The sequence below is a fragment of the Centrocercus urophasianus genome, unplaced genomic scaffold, assembly GCF_019232065.1.
Source record: "Centrocercus urophasianus isolate 14NV4802_14NV808 unplaced genomic scaffold, USGS_Curo_1.0 seq_12, whole genome shotgun sequence".
Lineage (NCBI taxonomy): Eukaryota > Metazoa > Chordata > Aves > Galliformes > Phasianidae > Centrocercus > Centrocercus urophasianus.
The window spans coordinates 63523221-63543027 of record NW_024884364.1 but is presented as its reverse complement, the minus strand read 5'-3'; the positions used below and the strand labels follow the sequence as shown (position 1 = coordinate 63543027).

The window sequence follows — 19807 nt, the reverse complement described above, 5'->3', positions numbered from 1 at the left end:
GCAGCTATGGAGAAATGCTGTGATTTGAAAATATTTGGATTCCCATCCTGTTCCATCTATTAAGCGTCCACAAATTTAATCAGCAGAATAGCAACCATTCCCATGTGAAGGGCCATGGCTCGCTGTTTACTTTGCTGCCATACAGATGCATTTCTAGCCCATCTGTGTAAAATCTGTCAAGTTGCATAGTGTCAAAGAGCTGGAGATACACTCCGTGTTGCTAGTTACCCAAACCAGTGAGCCTACAAGACAAGTGAGCTACAGCTGTATGACAGAGCTCCTTTTGCTCCGTGCAGTAAGAAAGAATTACTATAGCATCATGGGGGGAGCGGGTGAGGAGGAGTTAAGGTGCTATAGTATATAATTGTGTGTGCTTTGGTATTTTTGAGGGGTTTTTGTTTTTTTTTTCTGTTTTTTTTCTTCTTTTTAATTATATATTTGATTTTATTATATTCTTTGTTCTGTTGCGTATTTTAAGAGACACCCATAAGAATTGCTTTTCCTTTCTGTTATGTTTCCTACCCTCTTTGAAAGCACTGTAATGTAAAGCCATGCAAATAGTAATGATGGTTGCAAGTCAGTTGAATGTTCGCTTTGTGTAATGTGCGTACCAGATTTGGATCAAAATTGTTTAGGTGTGTAGAAAAATAGTCTTAGGTGAGGCATAAATCAAGCGTGGCATATTTGAAATGTATGGAGATACATTTGCAAAGACAAAAGGATATTCTTGTTTCAGAAAATTATCTCATGGCTTTTTTTTTTTCTTGTAACCAGTTAATATATCAGATAAGATTTAAAACGTTTGCATAACACATCCTCTACTTGTAATGTATTCAATAGTTTCCTAAGCTTTAATTGAGTGTAAATACTCAGCCACATGTAAATCCTGGCTGATAGCTGGAGGAACTTAGTAAGTGTCCTTAAAGATAATGTACGCTGTTTCAGATTGCTGTCTATAAACGATCTTAATGCAGATAACTGTAACAGCAGAAAGCTGTCCTACAGGATTTATTCTAATCTCCGCAATAGTTGACCCTTTCCTCCGTCATCAGAAAGGACTTGACATGCATGTGCTTTGCTTATTCTGTACTCTATCTGTTCAGTCCTATCTTCTGTAGTATGGCAAGTACTGTAGTTGGTCTCTTTTTGCAATAGCCACAGGGACCAGTTCTATTTTGTGGCTGTTTCAGAAGCATATTGGACCTCTATTAAGAAATGTACTCTTAATGTGATCACTGATATTGGCTGGATCTCTATGTTGTATCTGTACAACCTCCCTGTTAGAAACAGAACATTTAATGAAATTTCTTTTTAAGTATTTTAAGTATTTAAACATTTAAGTAATAATTTTAAGTAAATTTTCATTTCTTCAATAAGCTTTTTCTTTTCTTTTTTTCTTTCTTTTTTTTTTCTTTTAAATCCAGGTCTTCTTATTCAAATCATCTGCTTCTCTTTTTTACATTAAACTTCATTATCAGATTTTCTTCCCTCTCAAAGCAGAAGATGCTTTTTGTGGTTAAAGTACAGTGTTGGATTTCAGGAAATCAAGGGTTCAGTTTCTGGTTCAACCACAAATTTCCTGTGCGATTACTCACTATCTCTGCTTTGGCTCCCCACAGATGTAGTGATGATGTTTTACACATTTACAGGTTAGCAGGGCCCATCTTGACCTTTTAATCAGATATTCCGTGTACTGGAAATGAAAGAATTTAGCTGTTTGCAGAAATTACAGTTTGTTTCAGCTGTAATCTCTCGGAAGTCTAGCCAGTCTTCATTTTCTTAAAGATCCAACCTAGCAAAGATTTCCTAGCAAAACACCCTCACCATTAATAATCTTCAGTGGTCAAATTTTGGGGTTTTTTTTAAATACTTTTTTTCCCCCTTCTTAGTTTGACTTATACCCTCAAGAAACATATAAATGTGGTACTAAGAAACATGGTTGGTGGTAGGTGGAAGGTTGAACTAGATGATCTTAGAGATCTTTTCCAACTTTTATGATTCTATCTCATGCTCTTTCTCCCAAAAGTAAAAGTCTGGGTTCAGTACAATTTTTAGACCAGCTAATCCAATTTCTAAATAAGTTTCTTTGGTGAAATTTAGAAAAGCCTCTTACCCTGTGTTTAACATAGCTCATTATTTGGATTAAGGTGGTGCTAAATGGTTGGAATGCTCTGTGCATGAATCAGCCACACTGCACATGTAGAATAGGACATATTTTCAGAATAGCTTTATTTTAAAAATTTCATCCTATTTATTTCCAGTGTTGTATGGCCAGGAGTAGACTACTGCAGTTAATTGCGGTGGCATTTTATTTTCTGGAAATCATTTGGAAAAAGGTGCTCTGAAGTGAGCTTGTGGTGGCCACTTGTTGCCCTAAGGCTTTACTGCAGGGATTTGTAGCACAGTGCATGCATGCTAAGCCCAAACAGTTAACATGGCACAAACTTCTGCACCAGAGCTTTCAAGAAGCAGGCTGCTAACCACGGAGTGAATGCCCTTTCTGTCATAAGCTCATTCTGACATGTACAGTCATTCTGGATTTTTGTTCTGACCCATCTTCACTGTTAAGCGCAGTGCAGATTAGTTAAAAGCACAGCTACAGCTGCCTCTTATTTTAGCACAGTATTTTGCTCCACTGTGTATATCCAAATGCTCCACTTCTGTTACAACATGGAAATCCTACTGAGAGCTCGTGTTCAGAGGGAGTCAACACCCTCTCACGTCTCCTAATGGGCAGTCCTAATCTGAGCACCCCACTTTACTAATACTGTGACTTAAGGAGCTGAAGAAACTGCATCTCACACCTCCTTAAAGCAATGCCGGCAAGGTTAACAGAACAGTAAGGTTAACAGAAGCTTACTGGCATTTTTAAGGCAAGTGTGAGGCCTGCTGTGCTGCGCTGTGACAGGACCTGGCCCCAAGACACACGCTGCCCATGAAATCCACATGCTTGGCCCTGAAGCCAGCATACTTGTTTGTTTTCTAAACTCAACTTTCTGAAATGTTGTTCTGATGCCTTTCGAGGCCTAAAAAAGCTTTGCTTTACTCTGATAAAATGTTAAATTGTACAACTATGTAAGTATATAAGGCAGTTTGTGCTTTTTTTCCCCCATGACTGATGTCTCACTGCTATTGTTCCACTACATTTCTGTCTGCAAAATTCATCAGCAATTGGATTTCCCTTCTCATCACTTAAATGCTTGTGAAACTGTAGAACAGCATGCCGTCAAAACCAGACTGATCCCTTTGATACTTGAATAGAAACACCTGTTGAATTAAGAACTTGCAATGTGTGGGTTGTTCTGATTTGCCTCCTCTCCCCCTTGAAGCTCTCATCTGTCAGAATGATGAGCAAGCCGAAACCAGATGTCTTACAGAAGACCTCTGTGTCACTGCAATTATATTGTCAGCCCACATAGTGAACCCCTTTAAAGATGTGGGAGAAGGAAACAGCCTATTTGCTGTAGAAGTAATGAGGTTGATGTTAATTACATACCTGTCAGCTATTTTCTTGTATGTTAATGACCACAGAGACCTCACTGGCAAATTTATTCCCAATATTCCTGGACAGCTAGTTATGACTTTCATTTTCTCAATTTGTTTCATTTTCTCATGTAGTGTGCCTTTTCTGGCTGTCATATTATATTTGGAACACAGTAATAGAATGGTAACATTCTCATGTCCAGTGATACCTCAAAGCACATCTGTTTAGTTCTGATAACTTATTATTAGAGCTTATTCAGTGCCCAAACCTACCTTAATACATCTTAAATTTCCTTCAAAATGTACCATTTACACCTTAGCCTTGAAAACAGATACAGACAGATACAGGGTATGGTATGGTATTCCACTCTCATTCCACTGTGTACCGGTGTCACTTTTCAAGGTATGCAGGCATCTTCCAGAAGCACGGTAAGGTATGTGGTATGCATTTCTTTTTTTCTCTCCTTTTAGGAAAATAATGACTGGTCCATGCAGGATATTAAATAATTGTTAGAGGTGGCAAAGCAAGGAAAAGAGTACCTTGGATTGCAATGGGAGTTGATAAAACTTTTAATGACACCAATTTCCCACAGTCTTAAGAAACAGATGTAGAAGAGGCTACCTAATTTTTTTATTTTTTTTTTTTTTCTTTATTTCTGTTCTTTTTTTCTCCTTCCCAACAGTATCACAGTATCAGCTTGATCTGAACTGTTCTGACGGGTAGGGTCAGAAGATGCAGCTCACTTGCACAGTATTTGAACAGACCTTTAAAAGCTCTCTCTTTCTCATGCAGTTAAAGTCTACCTATGTGGCCAAAAATTGTAGTTTGCAGTGGGGGATGACCTGTTGATTTTAGTCTTGATTGTGGTTCTTTTTTATCTTTCTTTCTGATACAGATCACTGAAACCCTTAATGAAGGAGTAAAAAAAAAAAATTTTTTTTTTGGTGAAAAGACAATACAAGAAGCATAAGCATGTGTTTGGGATGTTTTAGTAGAAGAAAAGAATTCCTTATGCAGGAGTTTAAGATGGAAGGATCAGTAAAATCTTAAAAAGAGATTAACTGAGGCCATCCACAAAGGATTCATCTGAAAAACTTTAGTGTGCATGTTTAATGTTGCCTTTTCAAAATTCTCTAAGCATTATTTTCCTTCTACACCCATTGGTTCTTCTTTCTCCCCGTTCTTCTTCTCCCTCTCTTATTGCTTCTTATTTTCTAGTTTTCCCCTTCCTTCTAGGTCTCCTCTCCCTCACTCTCTGTCCTCATGTGCATCAGCACAAGTCCTCGAATTCCACAGTGGGGTCTCATTTATCAGATTAGTTTGTTCAGAAACCATACTTTCCAAGCACATGATGAATTGAACTGCAGACTCTGCCACTTCATATGCTTGAGAGACCAGTAAATTGTTATTCACACCTGAGAATATTTTTCACCATTGTGTTTAGGAAAACACAAAATTTGGTATTTCCATAAATTGCCACTTGTAGGCTTACAGTCACTTCAGATATGTATGCATATATATATAATATTATATACATATATGTATATACTTACAGGCGTGCATAACGTCATATGCTTATCTCTTTTAAGTAGCACTCAGAGATATGCTGCAAAGAAACCTTACGTTGTTTCTGCACTTCTAGATAAGGTTTTAAATACCCATGGTACCAGTCATGCCTAACTTTAAAGATAATGGGAAATGGTGAAAGCAAGTTGCCACAAAAATAAATAGCTGAAAATGAAAGGAGGAAGGCAGACTGAGCAAGCAGCTCATCAGAAAGTACTCACTGCCAGAATGCAGTGCGGAAAGAAGAAAGCTAAACGGAGACTGAATCAGATGTTCGCTCTGTACATTAGGTTTAATGGTTGTATCAACGGCTTCATATGACAGGAAATGATCTGGGCGTTTTGTTCACTTATTCTGGATGCCCTTAGTTTCACAGAGCAGCGGGTAACATGGATTGCACCACGGAAGGGGACAGCTGAACTCTCCCTCTGGCTTTAGTGAGGAAAGAGCAGCGATGAAATCCGTGGACTGTGTGCACGTCATCCAGCAGAAGGATACCGCCTCCTCTCCCTCTGGCCCCCCCGGTGCTGCTTCAGGCACCACGGGACTTTTTTCTGTCACATTCCTGTGGCTTGCAATGCTCCTGTCCTCTTGTCTTGCAGCAGTGTCTCTTTACCATGCTATCACCCTGAAAACAGAGCTAGAAGCTCTGCGCAGTGAGCTGATCTACAGGGTCCGGGCAAGGTCTCCGCTAGAGCAGCCACCCGTGTCCCCTGGTGACAAGAAAGCAGGTGCCCCTGTTTCTTCCTTCCTGCAAGTGTCTGCAGCTGGCGCCAGGCAGGTAAGCTTACGTGATGGCTGCAGGGGATGAACTTGCAGGAGATGGGTTGCTCATATTGACTGCTGTCTGTCCCTGCTAGGAGAACAGGCTGCCTGGCCCTAGCCCAGCTGGAAGTCTCCAAAAGGAAATCTGGGACGGGGGCAGAAACAGGGGGAGAAGGTCTGTTGTCCACACAGAAGAAACAGGTAAATAGCACTGGGCAGAGTGGGAGGGGATGCTGCAGCTGGTTGCTTTCTGGAGACAAGCAGCAATGCTTGGCTCGCATCTCCTCCTGTAAGCTGAGTACTGCTCTGGAAGCTTATTATAATTATAAAATTATAAGTAGTAATTATTAAATGAGTCTGTGAACTGCATGTGAACTGCATTTGCTTTGCTGACTACCACACTCTTTAAGGTACCAGATATTCGTGCTGTCTGCAGGTTGAATTTTGAACATTGGTTCCCTGTTCTTGAGACTGAAGTATTTCTCAATGTTCAACAGTAGAGCTGTGTATGGCAACTTGAATTTTTTCATGTTGGAAGTTGCTTGATTCTAAATCCATCATTCGCAGTTCAGGGCAATGCTTAACTTGTTTCTCTCTGGTGAATATTAGAGAAGGAAAGCTATTATTAAAAATTGTCAAGTCATTTTTCTGGGAAAACATACTCATCCTAAAAGAGAGAAGTAGCAACGAAGCTCCTTGACTTTAGGGAAGTAGGAGCTTTCAAAGAGAAAGACTAGATTATACCTGTCTGAAAAGGCAGACTACAAAGATTAGCATAATCTTTGCATAAAACCATCTATTAATATAATTAACAAAGCTAATAAAGGCATGCCCATGCAATAAGGCTAATACTATGGCATTTTTAAAAGGTGCTGTAGCAAATATCGAATACTGTGCTCTATAAAACACCTCTGATGTATATTATAATGTTGATGTATTTAATGGGATAGAATTGTTTTCTTCAAGAGTATAATTCCTCCTTCTTTTTTTTCTTTTGCCTTTCCAAATACACTGATGTACAATAAAATGAAATGTTGAATTTCAACATAGCAGTTTGCATACTCTAATTACTCTGAGTGTAAGTAAAAATGTTCCTGAGTTGCTAAATCAGTTCAGTCTCCTTAGATACTTTTAGACTGTTTTGCCTGATGGAAGCTGATATCTTGAATTACTGATTAAGGGTAAAATGAAATAATTTGTAGCTAAAGACTAAATCAGAGTTTGCTTAAAATGTATTTTTGATTAATTAATGTGAAATGTTAGGATTCAGAGAGCTAACTGAAATTTAAATTCTATAGCACAATCACTCTATTTACCTCCAAGTCTCTCAGAAGACAATATTCATTTAGAATATGACTTAAATTCCATAGGCTCAAATGCAGTTTATTCTATTACATTAGTAATCATTGGTCCAGGGTCTTGGTTAACAGTGATTTCACAAATAAGATTGAAGACAAGATTGCTTCAATCATTTTTCTTGAAGCTTGTTTATTACTGTGGTAGTCGCAGAGCCTCCCCACCCTAGTGCCTCCCAAATAAAAACTAGTCAACTTTTATACCTAAATCACAACTACCACTAAACATAAGGAGGCTTGTCTTCTTTTAAATGAATGTTACAGGCATTAGCAATCTGCAAGTTATTCTGTTCCTTTCACAGTAGCTTTCATCTTCATTCTTACTGCTATTTCAGAGTGCACGGGGGAGAGGAAAGTTTTGGGTTCCTCAGCTCTGCTTCTTGCAGGCTTAAAATTCTTCTCCCCAGGCAACCACCTCTGACAATATCCATACATCTTTCTTCATCTGAGCCTCTAATTAAGCTTTCAAATTAATGTATATGGATAACAGCACAGAATATGGACATTTACTCTAAACGGAAAACCTGCATAGGCTGATCTACTACAAAACTGTTTCCTAGCACGGTTATCCAAATATCTTGCTTTGTATACAAATAAATGAAAAAGAATTATGTTACAAATCTTCCACTTACATAAAAGTGGCCACAAGTTACAATTTTAATTAAAATGACAATGGAACAAAAATAGATCCAATGCAATGCTGTTCTTTCATATTTTTATAGGCTAGTTGTTAGTCAGTGTTCATGAATAAAAGTATTAGTCATCAGTCTTTGTACATTTTGTGTCTTGAGAAAATTTCCAGCACAACTATTTTGAAGGAATGGCTTTTGAGCACTAGTTCCAAATAAAACTGCACAGTTAGCAGCCAAAACAAGAGTTTTTGATACAATGAGTGGGAGATAGTGGGGGGGGGCCCGCGCCGCGTTATTAATATGCAGACAGATAGATCATCTAACCACTTCTAGCAGATGTCATATGAGGACTGTTAGGAACAGAGACACTTTTTCTTTTTTGCCTGTCTTTTTTAAAATTTTGCCAGTAGAGGAAAGCTGAAACAGAAACCCCTCCTGTTTCCTTGTGACCTTGTCACAATTACTGATTGCCTAGCCAGCATGCTGCTGTCTGAGATGTTCTTAAGTTAAGTTCTTCAGTCCAGGATCAAAATACAGGTCTCATTACTCAAGGCAGTTCAGAGTACGAAGTTTAATTCGCACACTCTCTAGGTATCTAGCTCTGATCATCACTACATGTTCTGATTCCCAGTCAGCTGGGAAGGTGAGCATCAGGTCTTCTGTAAAGTTAAATTCAGGAAAAGTTCTGCTTTGATCAGATCAGGGCGCCTGTGGTTGTTTACTTCAGGATATTGAGGTTATCCATTTCAAACAGTATGACTGTCTATATGGAAGGAACTGAAGAGAAATCCAAAGTTCACAAAGCAATGAAAGAGGACAAGCCAGCAATTGACTTGGTAATTTTTCACTAGCAGTTCTCAAGTTCTTCTCCAGTGTCACTTGCATTCACACAAAACAACTAATGTCATAAAAGCATAGAGTATAAGTTGTGAGAAGGCATCGCCTTTGCCACTGTTCTTGGCACAATTGCTTTATGGCAAATTGGTATATTTCCATCCACAGAGTGGTACATTTTCTGGTTAGAACAAGTTTGACTCTATTTTTTTTCATAGAATCATGGAATCACAGAATGATTTAGGTTGGTAAGGTCCTGAATGCCCACCCAGTTCCAAGCCCCTGCCATTGGCAGGGACATCTCCCACCAGGCCAGGCTGCCCAGGGCCCTATCCAACCTGACCTTGAACACCTCCAGCGACATGACAGGTCTCCGTGACAGAGGGATGGCATGAACTTTTACAGGTGGAACTTGATTTCAGAGATCTTTCAGTCAGAAAAGCTAACATTTTCTTACTAGCCTAAAAAAAATTTGGCATGAAATTCCCTCACCAAATACTCAAATTACTTCTTATTTTGCTGTTCGAAGAGGGGAAACACAAGAGTTCTCTTTTTATTTTTTAATATATATATTTTTAAAAGCTTACTTCTTGAAAGACGTTATTCTTTTTAGTTTCTGCTGACAACAGGCCATCTCTAAAGGAAGTATGCCCTTCAGTGAGAAAGGGTAGAAAATGACTTTACTCGCTGCTTGCAATTTTACTTGAAGGATTCCATCAACTGAATGAATGAATCAGTGTTGTGGATTATGCAGACTGCTGTGCAATCTAAAACACACAGGATATTTTATACTGCATAATAGAAATCTATGTAAACTATTCTTAAATGTTAGTAAATTATTCCTTACTACACTGATTCTGACATGTTACTGGTGACTGCAGTCACCAGTAACTACACACACTAAAGAGCAAAATAATGCTACCAGTACTTCAAAGACATCGAAGATCTGGGTCACATTTGTTAATGCAATTTTCATGCTGGGATTGATTTAATCCGTGATTAATGACACAAAAAGACTTGTTAATAAAAAAGTAATAAATAAACTAGTCTATAAACCTGCACAAGCAGAAAGAAAGGGAAGATATCTAATGATAAGAAATGAATAACCTAAGGGAAGAAAAGCTGCACATCATCCAAGAACATGCATATCATTTATAAATTAAATTACCTAGTATTTAAGCATGTTTCAGGAAGTCAACAAAGAACAGACCATGACCAAAGAAGGAACCTAAGCAAGCAGGTCTATTTTTTAAAGTTCAGATTTTTTTAAATTATATTTTGCTTCAGCAAAACTTGAGGTGAGTTTCTCAGGCCTCGGATACTGAAGCTTAAAAATTTATGTGCAATATAACATACTTATTTGCATACATTTGCATACATATTTGTATATAACAAACTTGCTGTTTTCTTTGAATGGATTATGGAGTTAGATTGCAAGGTGTTAAAAAGGCTATGGAAGTTAAATGATTCAAAAACCTGCCTGGGAGGGGGGATTTGTCCTCACGGATATCGTGTCTTAAATCATGCAGATATGCAGAAAGCTCAGTTCTTATCCTTCTACAAAAGATAGCTCTTTTTTTTTTTCAGAGCTGTGGTTACATTGCTCAGATGGTGGAGAACACATTCCTTCATATGCTAGTTGTGGTTTATAAGGGCATCTGGAGGCATTAACTTCTTCAGAATTGGTCGTTTTGTTCATGGAAGAAGATTCTGAAATGTTTTTCTCCCACCCACACACTGCAGCACAGTTTACATCACAAGAAAAGAATTCCCATCAAAGCAAAACTTCTGTCTGAAATCAAGAGGTCAGGGCACACCGACCTCCTGCTATTCTAGGTACGCGTTGTTTTGTATGGTGAATCCTCCAAGTGATGCTCACTTTAGATACTTTTTATATATTTTTAAGAAGTATTTTACTAGTTATGTTTTCTGCTTACATTGTTAAGTGTCCCCAAATACTTCAGACTACAAAACTGACATTCAGGTTTGATCTACACTGAACTGAAGGATGTTCAGGTTGAGCTTTTTATTTACTCAGCTCTGTAGAGATAGTAAATATTCAAGTCATATTTGCTCATATATATATTTTTTATATTGTACTTCAGGTAAGACCTGGGTCTTTCTAGGAATTTTTAACACTTCTTAACAACATCAGCATTTTTACTGAAAATTCCTATTACTCTCCCCAGAAAATAAACTTTGTATATCCATTTTTTATGTTTTATGTTTTTTTATGTTTTATGTTTAATAAGTGGTAAACTTGTGGTAAACTTTGAATTTGTTTCAATGAATTATTTAACTTTAAGCACATATATAGTTCCACCGAGGTCAAAGTGAAGTACTTGTATCTGTGATTGGAAATAGTTATGGGTTAGAAATGGCTTCTGAGCAGTTGTTTTTAAAGCATGTTGCTGTTCAATCCCCAAATAGTTCATAGGAAATTACTTTTTGTGGCTTTAGATAAAATGGTCACTGTGCTGGTTTCTGTTTTCTTTATTGTCTTGAATGACATTTCTATATCCATATTTCTTCCTGACAACTAAATTCACTTTATTCAGTTCAGGTTGAAGAGTAAGGGTTCTGTACTAACCAAAAAGATGTTTTTGGGGAGATTATATGTAGATTTGATATCATAGAATATCCTGAGCCGAAGGAGAGCCACAAAGATCATAGAGACCAACTCCCAACTCCACACAGGACCACCTAACGTTCAAACCCAATGTTTGAAAGCACTGCCGAAATGCCCCCTGAACTCCGGCACTGGGGTCCGTGCCCACAGCCCTGTGCATCCCGCTCCATGCCCACCGCGCTGTGCTGCAGCCCCTTTCCCTTCCCCCAGCTGCCCTCCCCTGACAGCTCCATGCCGTTCCCTCAGCCCTGTCGCTGTCACACAGAGCAGACATCAGATCTGTGCAGAATGCAGCAGAACTTTCAAGTGTTTTAAAATATATAAAAAAGTTCTCACGCTGTACCAAACTTGCTGATTTCAATCACTGCATGGCAGTTTTCAGGAAAGATGACTAGTATTTCAGTTCTGCAATGAAACAAACACAAATCAGGATTACAAATCTTGTTTACTCTCGTTTGATTAGTGGAAATATCACTGACAACACTGATGAGTTCTCTTGAAAACAGGAATGAAAATTTTGATTTGGGTTGCTGAAACAGTAAGGAACCTGCATATTACCTTCACCAGGAAGGCACTTTGTTCCGAGGGGGAGTAAATGAATACCTTGTGAAATAAATGGCTTGATGTGCTTTGTTGTGCAACTCCAGAAAACCATATTTTGTTTTTGTTTGGAAGCTTCTCTTCCAGAACATTTTGTCACAACTGAGATTTAAAAAAAAATAATGAAGTATAGGACTTTTTGTTGTTGTTGACTTAGCTTTCTTTTCTTGTCAAAAGGCAGGGAATCCCTGGAGGCATTCAAGGCCAGGCTGGATGTGGCTCTGGGCAGCCTGGTTGGCAATCCTGCCCATAGCAGGGGGGTTGAAACTAGTTGATCATTATGGTCCTTTTTCAACCCAGCCCATTCTATGATTCTATAAATCTCGATACCTTTAAATTATTGTTTTAAAAATCCACAGATTTCTTGGCATCTTATAGGAAGTACTGACTGATTGCCAGAATGGGAGTTTGCGAGATAGTGCTGTTAATGACAGTGGGGTCAGTTAGGGTTCTTTGGTTCTTGAAACTCTGAAGCATTCCCACACTTGAATCTTTTCCCACTGTCTGTCAGTGCCAATGGCATGCTGTTCAGCACCTAGCCCTCCTCTGGTGTTTGCTGATATCCTCCTTGAAAGGAGACTTAGGTATGTGCAGGAGGCTGCTTTCTTCTCCAATCCTGTCATTCCATACAGTGCAGTGAGAGGTGGGTGCACATGGTTTGGCACAGGGCTGCCACTGACAGGTGTAGAAATGTGATCTCATGGAATAGGGCACTGCCCTTTATAGTAAGAGTATTTGAATCTGGCCCATAGCATTTTTATTGGAGAGAGGGGAAAAAAAAAAAAAAAAAGGCAAGCAAAAATGGAGTTCGAGCAATCTAAGGCAGAATTTTCTTCTTTTAACTTAGCATTTGTTTCTGAAGAGTGTAGTAAATGTGACAACTTTGCTTTCTGGCCTTCAGAATACCCCTACAAGCAGATGTTCTCATGAAAATCTACTCTATCCCTTTGTCTTTTATTCTGTATGCTGACAGAAGAGGTTAGCAGATTTTTACTTTCAGTTTTTAAATATCTTCAAATCACTCTGGAGCTTTTCTTTCAAAATAGCACAGTATTTTTTTCACAGCTCAACATCCTATTTACTCTTTAGCATCTTCAGCCTCTACGGTTTTGAGTAATACTTCATTTTTTTTTTGTCACATACTAAGGTATTTGTTGTCTGTGCACTTATTTACTACCAGTCATTTCTGTACTTTCCCTCTTAGTGTACAGGATGAAGGACTGAAAAATACACTGAAAGTACATCTGGATGTACTGAAAATCTGGATGGATTTTGAGAGTTTACGCTTGCTATTTTTGAAATTACTCCGTAGCCAATACATATCATTAACATTTTACAGAATCCATAACTGGAAACTAATTTAAGTAATACAGTAAGTATCATTAGAAAATCTGGTATCTCTCATAGCTGACAGGGTTGGAGTCTTTTGAGCTTTTGCACTGAAAATTAACAGAGCTAATTGATCTGTTTCTTACCTCATCTGACTTACTGCTGCATTTGTAAACTATATTAGGACCAAAGATTAAAACAAGCAAGTATAATTTATGCCAGTGTCTGAGGCTCACACTTATCTGCATGTTCTCTGAGAGAAGTACGCACTGCAGTATGAATTTTGTCCTGGCATGTTTAAGTAAGACCTACCTTGAAATTAGTAGAAAGACTCTGTTTTCAAATTGCTGAGACTAAGAATTTTTTTGTGTTCATCCTTTTTTTTTTTTTTTTTTAATATGCAATTCAAAAGTTTATTGTGTTCTACAAATGATTTGTATGCTTTCACTTTGCAGTGCTGCAGGCCTGCTTGCAACTGATTGCAGACAGCAAAAGTGATATCCAACAGAAAGGTAGGAATATATTCCATGGTTGATAGCTAACTTTTCCATGCCTTAGCTCTCTTCCCTATTTTAGCTAGCTTCAAAGCAATAAATGAGTTGTCTGCCCTGATTTAAAAATAAATTAATAAAATAAAATAATGCAGCCTCTGCATCTGGACAGTTCTTGTAAATGTCCTCTTTTAAGGGGGAAATCCAGTGAGACTGGAAGTCTTAACTGAAAGTCAGCTTTCTTAACTTTTGGCAGATGAAAACTAGGGAAGTGAATTTGTGGGTTGGTGTTCTATTTTGTTTTTTGATTACTTCAAAATCCTTATTTCTTTTAGATGATTCAAGCATTGTCCCTTGGCTTCTGAGCTTTAAGCGTGGAACAGCTCTGGAAGAACAGGGAAATAAAATAGTGATCAAAGAAACAGGATATTTTTTCATATATGGCCAGGTAAGAAAGCTCAATTCACTTCAGCATCTGGCTTTTAAAGGATTTCTAATGTCTCCATACAAAATGTTTGAGGTCTGTACCTCTTCATCCTGCAGGTTTTATATACTGATACAACATTTGCAATGGGACATCTAATACAGAGGAAGAAAGCTCACGTGTTTGGTGATGATCTCAGCTTGGTCACATTATTTCGTTGCATCCAAAATATGCCACAGTCTTATCCGAATAATTCTTGCTATACTGCTGGTAAACATCTAAATTTTTTCTTTCTGTCGTTGGCAAATAAACTGTATTAAATGGAATCTGCAGTGGTGGGTGATTAAAGATTGTGGGAGTTATAAAGAAAATGAACTGCATTCACGGAGCCAGTCAACTGCAAAACTGCAGAATACTTTTGAAAAGTATGGCTTTATATAAAGCCTCAACAGTTGGACTTGATCCATGTAATTACATGACCTCAGCAATTCCCCTGTCTCCGTTAACCTTATAAAATGCTTGGACACTTTGGTGCTTTCACAGCTAAATGCCTGAAGCAGACAAAAGGACTACATGCTGTCCTAGAAGAAAACTGAGCTTAAGTATTGAATTCTTCATTTGAGTATGCCAGTAAAATATTTAGGAGCACACTTGAATTTTAGCCACCCAATTTTTACACACCTCGCTTTTCAAGAATGTTCATTATCAGCTTAAATCTCTACTCCTAACAATTACTACTGCAGATTTATTATTTGGTTAGATGAAAAAGAGTTAATTTCTGTGAAGAGATTTTTGACTGCACTAATGAGAAGCACCATAAAAGACGACCCATTAAAATATTTAATGCAAGTCCAGTAAGCTCAGTGCATAATATGTATGTATTTTCCTGCTGTAGCATTTCAGGAATTATTGTCTAGGTCTATCAAACCACGTTCAGTAGCTCTTATCTGTCTGCCTTTCTTCTTTGCTCAGGGATTTGGGGATTTTCAGCTTTGTTATTTTCTAGCAAGGTCTCTGTGAATAAAAGCCATCTTTTTTTTTCAATATCTTGTGTAAAATGTGAGTAACATTCAGTAACAGGAGCTGACTGTTGGTGGCTGGATGGCACTAAACAAATGGGACTGGGAAGGAATTTTTTTTTCCCTCACAGAAATTGGGGCTGTCCAGACTTCCTGCCCCACCATCCACATATTTGGACACCACAGTTACTTTCAATTTCATGTATTTTTTTGTCCTACCCTCGTATTATGCTCCCTACCTGCACCATTTCTTTCTTAACTAAGATCTCTACTCCATCCTGCCACTTCATGATTCTTGCTTTCCCACCACTTGCTTTCACCTGGAAAACCAAATCTTGTTGCAGCGTCTCGTGCTGTTGAGCATGTATTGCTGCAGAAGTTTGCTCCCAGTTCAGTGACTGCAGCATGAAAGCTATGTGCTTTCAGCTATCACATCAGCTGATGTGTGGCTTGAAGGAAATAGACTTCTGAGTTCTGCAGTTGCACTGGGTCACCTGATGTCTGCTAACTTCACTTGGGTTGGTAAAGCTGATGAAATCTCCCCCATAAGCATGGGAACAGAGCCATCTAGGACCAGCAGTGCCCAGTGCTGACCTGGCTGCTACATCACCATAAGATGTGCAATCTGGGCGCACTGCAGTTACGTGATTTGGGGTTTTTTTGGCAGCGTTTGCTTAAGTGAACTGACGCACTGAGTACAGAATGGAATTGCTAAGGAAAGGAAGGTGGGTCCAGCTCCACAGAGGCTGTCAAGTGTAAGATTTGGGTGGTCTGAAGTACATAAGGTTGTGCCTAAAGATAAAACGAGCACTTGTTACAAGTAACAAGCCATGCTTAGATTTGTTTGATGATACGCAATGACGTTTTCAAGAACTTTTATGACAATAATGTCTGTGAAATATTAACTAAAAATATTCCAAATCTTTTGTCAGGCATTGCAAAATTAGAAGAAGGAGATGAGCTTCAACTTACAATACCACGAAGAAGAGCTAAAATATCCTTGGATGGAGATGGTACTTTTTTTGGTGCAGTTAGACTCCTCTGAAGCCCTTTATTTTTGTAACTATGCTTAGTGCAATTTTCTTCTTCTTCCAACGCATCTGTCAAAGAAAAAAGAAATTGAATTCTCCTATAATGCCAATTCAGTCTCTTTCCTTCCTCCATCAGCTTCTGAAATCTATTCTTTGGTCTAATAAGCAAACCCAAAACAGGAAGTAGACCAGACGTACTTGTAAGATAAAAACGTCACGTGATTACCAGAAAGACAATTTATTTTACACAATGGGAGTCTCTAAACAACAGCTGTAAGGACGTGGTTTTTTGGCTTTGAAGTAATTTCAGTGAAGCAAATCAAAGAAACAGTTGAACATAAAGTATAGCGTGAACACAGGACCATTCTGTTTTTATACAGAAATGGAAACCTAAAACACAATTGCATCTTACTTTGCTTTGTTTCACAAACAAACAAACAAAAAACCTAAAAAAAAAAAAGCTTCTACCCTGAAGCATAGAGTACAAGGAAGGATAATGAAACTATATTATTCATCACAATAGAGTGGTGTCAGCTAGTTTCTGTTTATTTTTGTTGTTTGTTTCTTAGTTTGACATAGAAATTTGTTTTGGGAAGGAAAAAAATCTAAAAGCACAGGATAACGAAGCAAAAGCTCCTAAGTATGTAGAATGGTTGCCACTGCCTTGCTTCTTCCCTGAGGACAAAAGGACATTACTAAAATCTATTAGTATTTACTAATTAAGATGAGTTTTACCAGAAATAAGATAAATAAGATGCTTTGACACCTCAATCTCAGGGAATATGTGCATGCATACATGTAAACAAGTTGAGCATAGAAAGAAACATGATGAAATTAGGCTCAGTACAGTAGGACAAATTGGATTTCTGACTTCATAATTTCTGCACTCATATATATATGTGTATTCTGTGTGTATAAATATATATATATGCAGTATATATATATATATAAATATGAAAGTATATACACCATATATGAGCCTTTGGCACTTAGGTATAATATACTATCTTCTTTTGGATAGCTTATCCGACAGAAATATTGCTGGATACGTATTTGTTGTATTTGTCTTGCTTTTGCTATTATCCATGCAAAGGGATACTGTGAAAAGAAAAATCCAACAAACATGGAACCAGCCATGCAACTAATAAAACACATTTACTGCCCATAGATCTGGCCTCAATCACTAGGATAGATATAGCTACTTCTGTGCAGTTTTGAAGAAGAGGCTCCAGGGACACCTGATAGTAGCTTTTCAGTCTCTTAGAGGAGGCTATAAGGAAGAAGGGGACAGACTCTCTAGCAGAGTCTGTGGTGACAGGAGAAGAGAAAGTGGTTTCAAACAAAACAAGGGGAGATTTAGACTGGATATCAAGAAGAAATTTTTTTTACAATTAGGGTGGTGAAGCACTGGCACAGGTTGCCCAGAGATGACATGAATGCCCCATCCTTGGAGACATTCAGGATCAAACTGGACAGAGCTCTGGGCAATTTTATTCAGCTGTAGGTGTCTCTGTTCATTGTGGGGTAGCTGGACTACATGACCTTTAGAGGTCCATTCCAGCTCAACATTTCTATGATTCTATGGGAAAAAAAAGAAAAGAAAGAAAGAAAGAAAAGAAAAAACAGGCAACCAACACAAAAGCAGATCTGTAGAAGGACATATTTTTTTTTTGTTCCCTCTTATCTGTTCACATTGTTCAGATGATGAGATTTTTTTCTTTCTCCACCCAAAAATCACTATGTACTGCATCTAACAGTATGGTTCAGGGCTTCTAGGAGCTACTGTAATTAAAACATTGAATACTTATACCAGTGGTCTGCAAAGAAATATGAACGTGATACTGAAATGGGTAAAACAATAAGAGCCATGGTATTGAATAGTGCTTCACTTGAAAATGTATTTTTAGATATTGAGAATTTCGTCATAAAATCTCATTTAGTAAAGTTGCTTTGTATATTGCAGTATCCTTGCCTGTTTTTATAAATAGTGCTGACTGATTTGATTGAGTTCTTAAGGTGATAGAAAATAAATAAAAAACAGATTTGAAGCTAGGGGTTATAGACTGTGGTGAACTAATGAAAGAATTAATTCAACTCCTCTGTGCATCCAAAAGACATTTCAGCAACAAGGGTATGTGCATTGGGTTACTGTACCAAGATTTTTGTGAGGCCTAAGTTTTCAAAATGTATGAAAGACCTCTGTATACAAATATATAAAAATATCTGTTCTTTATTTATGTATCCTGGAGGTAAAACTGAATTTTATTATTATTTTGCAACTGCAGTACTAAGTTTTCAAGCAAGAGGTCTGAAATCCTCTACTGGAGTCCTCAGTTCAGCTGCAGTTTGTGTGATGCTGCATGTAAATAAAGCAGTTATTAGCATGCACCAAGCTGGCTCTTATTACTGAAGTACATTAAAGAGGTGCACAGAATCCTGAATCAGTTATTTTGGTTTTAGTGTTGAATGTTTATATGAGGAAAAAAAAAAAAAAAAAGTTATAAAAAATTTATTGTTTTCCCTTAGACTCGATGTTTAAATGTGCAAAATTACCTTTTGGTATGTAAGTTTTCCCTAGGATTTTAGTAGGCTCATATATCCTTCATGTAAGTCAATTCTGAAACACAGTGGACTGGCACCATATAAGATGTAGCTTTGATACTTTATTTTAATAAAGTAATATTTTAAATATTTTATATTTGTTATGTGTTATGTATGTATTTTAAGCATCTGGCATAATGTCTGTGAAGCAAAATCTGCTGTTGTCACTGCTGCTTTTCCTAACTGTACTTCTTCCTTCTGATGCTAGCAAACATGGTCAGTGCAGAACTTTGAAAAGGGCTTGGGGCATGACTCTGAGAGGAAAGATTTCAAAAACTGCTCCCTTCCTACAGTGGAATGGGAGTGATCTTTAATTTTCTTCACCAAAAAAATTGAACTATGAAAACTCCCATGTGTACAGACAGTGCTAGTCAACAGATTGGTCAGATATCTCTACTGATTTTGTTGTTGGGCTTCCTGAGAAAACTTGTCTTCTTAAAATTGACCTGCTTCTGCAAGGTTGAAGTTTAAAAGGCCAGCATTTTCAGACTAAAGCAGGAAGAAAAGGCGAATAACTAATTCCTGACGGTTCTGCTAACAAACTGATGATAGATGAGACAGCAAAACACATTCAAACCACAACTGTATTTATTTTTCAGTTTGTGGGAGTTGCTGGAACTTCCTGCATTTGATAAATGGTATTTAAATATACGGTAGGTAATAAGAAGTATCGAGTTGATTCATACAGTACACCCTCGTTAAGGACATTAACATTCGTTCCTGCAAATGCAACAAACTGCAAGTAATATGTTTTTGTTATTCATGTGATAAGCAGCATCATTGCAAACATAAGGGATTTGAATATTTTGTTTCCAGTACATTTTCATGGACATGTGCAATCGTATCATTCTTTTAGGCTCACTGTGTTATGGAACCTGGGGTTATGTCAGTCTGGCAGCCAGTTATTAATGGTGTTCCACAGGGCTCTATTTCAGAGCCAGTACTTTTTAATGTTTTTGTCAGTGGTTTGGATGCAGGACATGATGGTACACGAAGTAAGTTTGTGGATGACACCAAATTGAAACAAACTGTTGACTCTCTGAAGGG

General features: G+C 37.8%; 1 protein-coding gene across 2 annotated transcripts; it reads left to right on the top strand.

Moving 5' to 3' along the window:
• The first annotated feature begins 212 nt into the window (after window positions 1-212).
• Window positions 213-17507, top strand: TNFSF13B (TNF superfamily member 13b). Of its 2 annotated transcripts, XM_042811032.1 has the most exons (7): window positions 213-295; window positions 5419-5831; window positions 5911-6016; window positions 13650-13706; window positions 14021-14133; window positions 14229-14379; window positions 16061-17507. In XM_042811032.1, exons 2-7 carry the CDS (start codon window positions 5505-5507, stop codon window positions 16171-16173), a joined length of 867 nt encoding a protein of 288 aa, XP_042666966.1. In that variant the 5' UTR covers window positions 213-295; window positions 5419-5504; the 3' UTR covers window positions 16174-17507. The 2 variants fall into 2 exon arrangements, with proteins under 2 accessions (XP_042666966.1, XP_042666965.1); XM_042811031.1 differs by lacking the exon at window positions 213-295 and having other exon boundaries at window positions 5065-5831.
• Window positions 17508-19807: the final 2300 nt, after the last annotated feature.

Bases quoted from the DNA above. Each gene is read 5' to 3' on its own strand.
- TNFSF13B (XM_042811032.1), top strand. From the start codon at position 5,505: ATGAAATCCGTGGACTGTGTGCACGTCATCCAGCAGAAGGATACCGCC. The intron at 6,017-13,649 runs GTAAATAGCACT...TTCACTTTGCAG, and splicing joins TGTCCACACAGAAGAAACAG to TGCTGCAGGCCTGCTTGCAA. The intron at 13,707-14,020 runs GTAGGAATATAT...TATTTCTTTTAG, and splicing joins AAGTGATATCCAACAGAAAG to ATGATTCAAGCATTGTCCCT.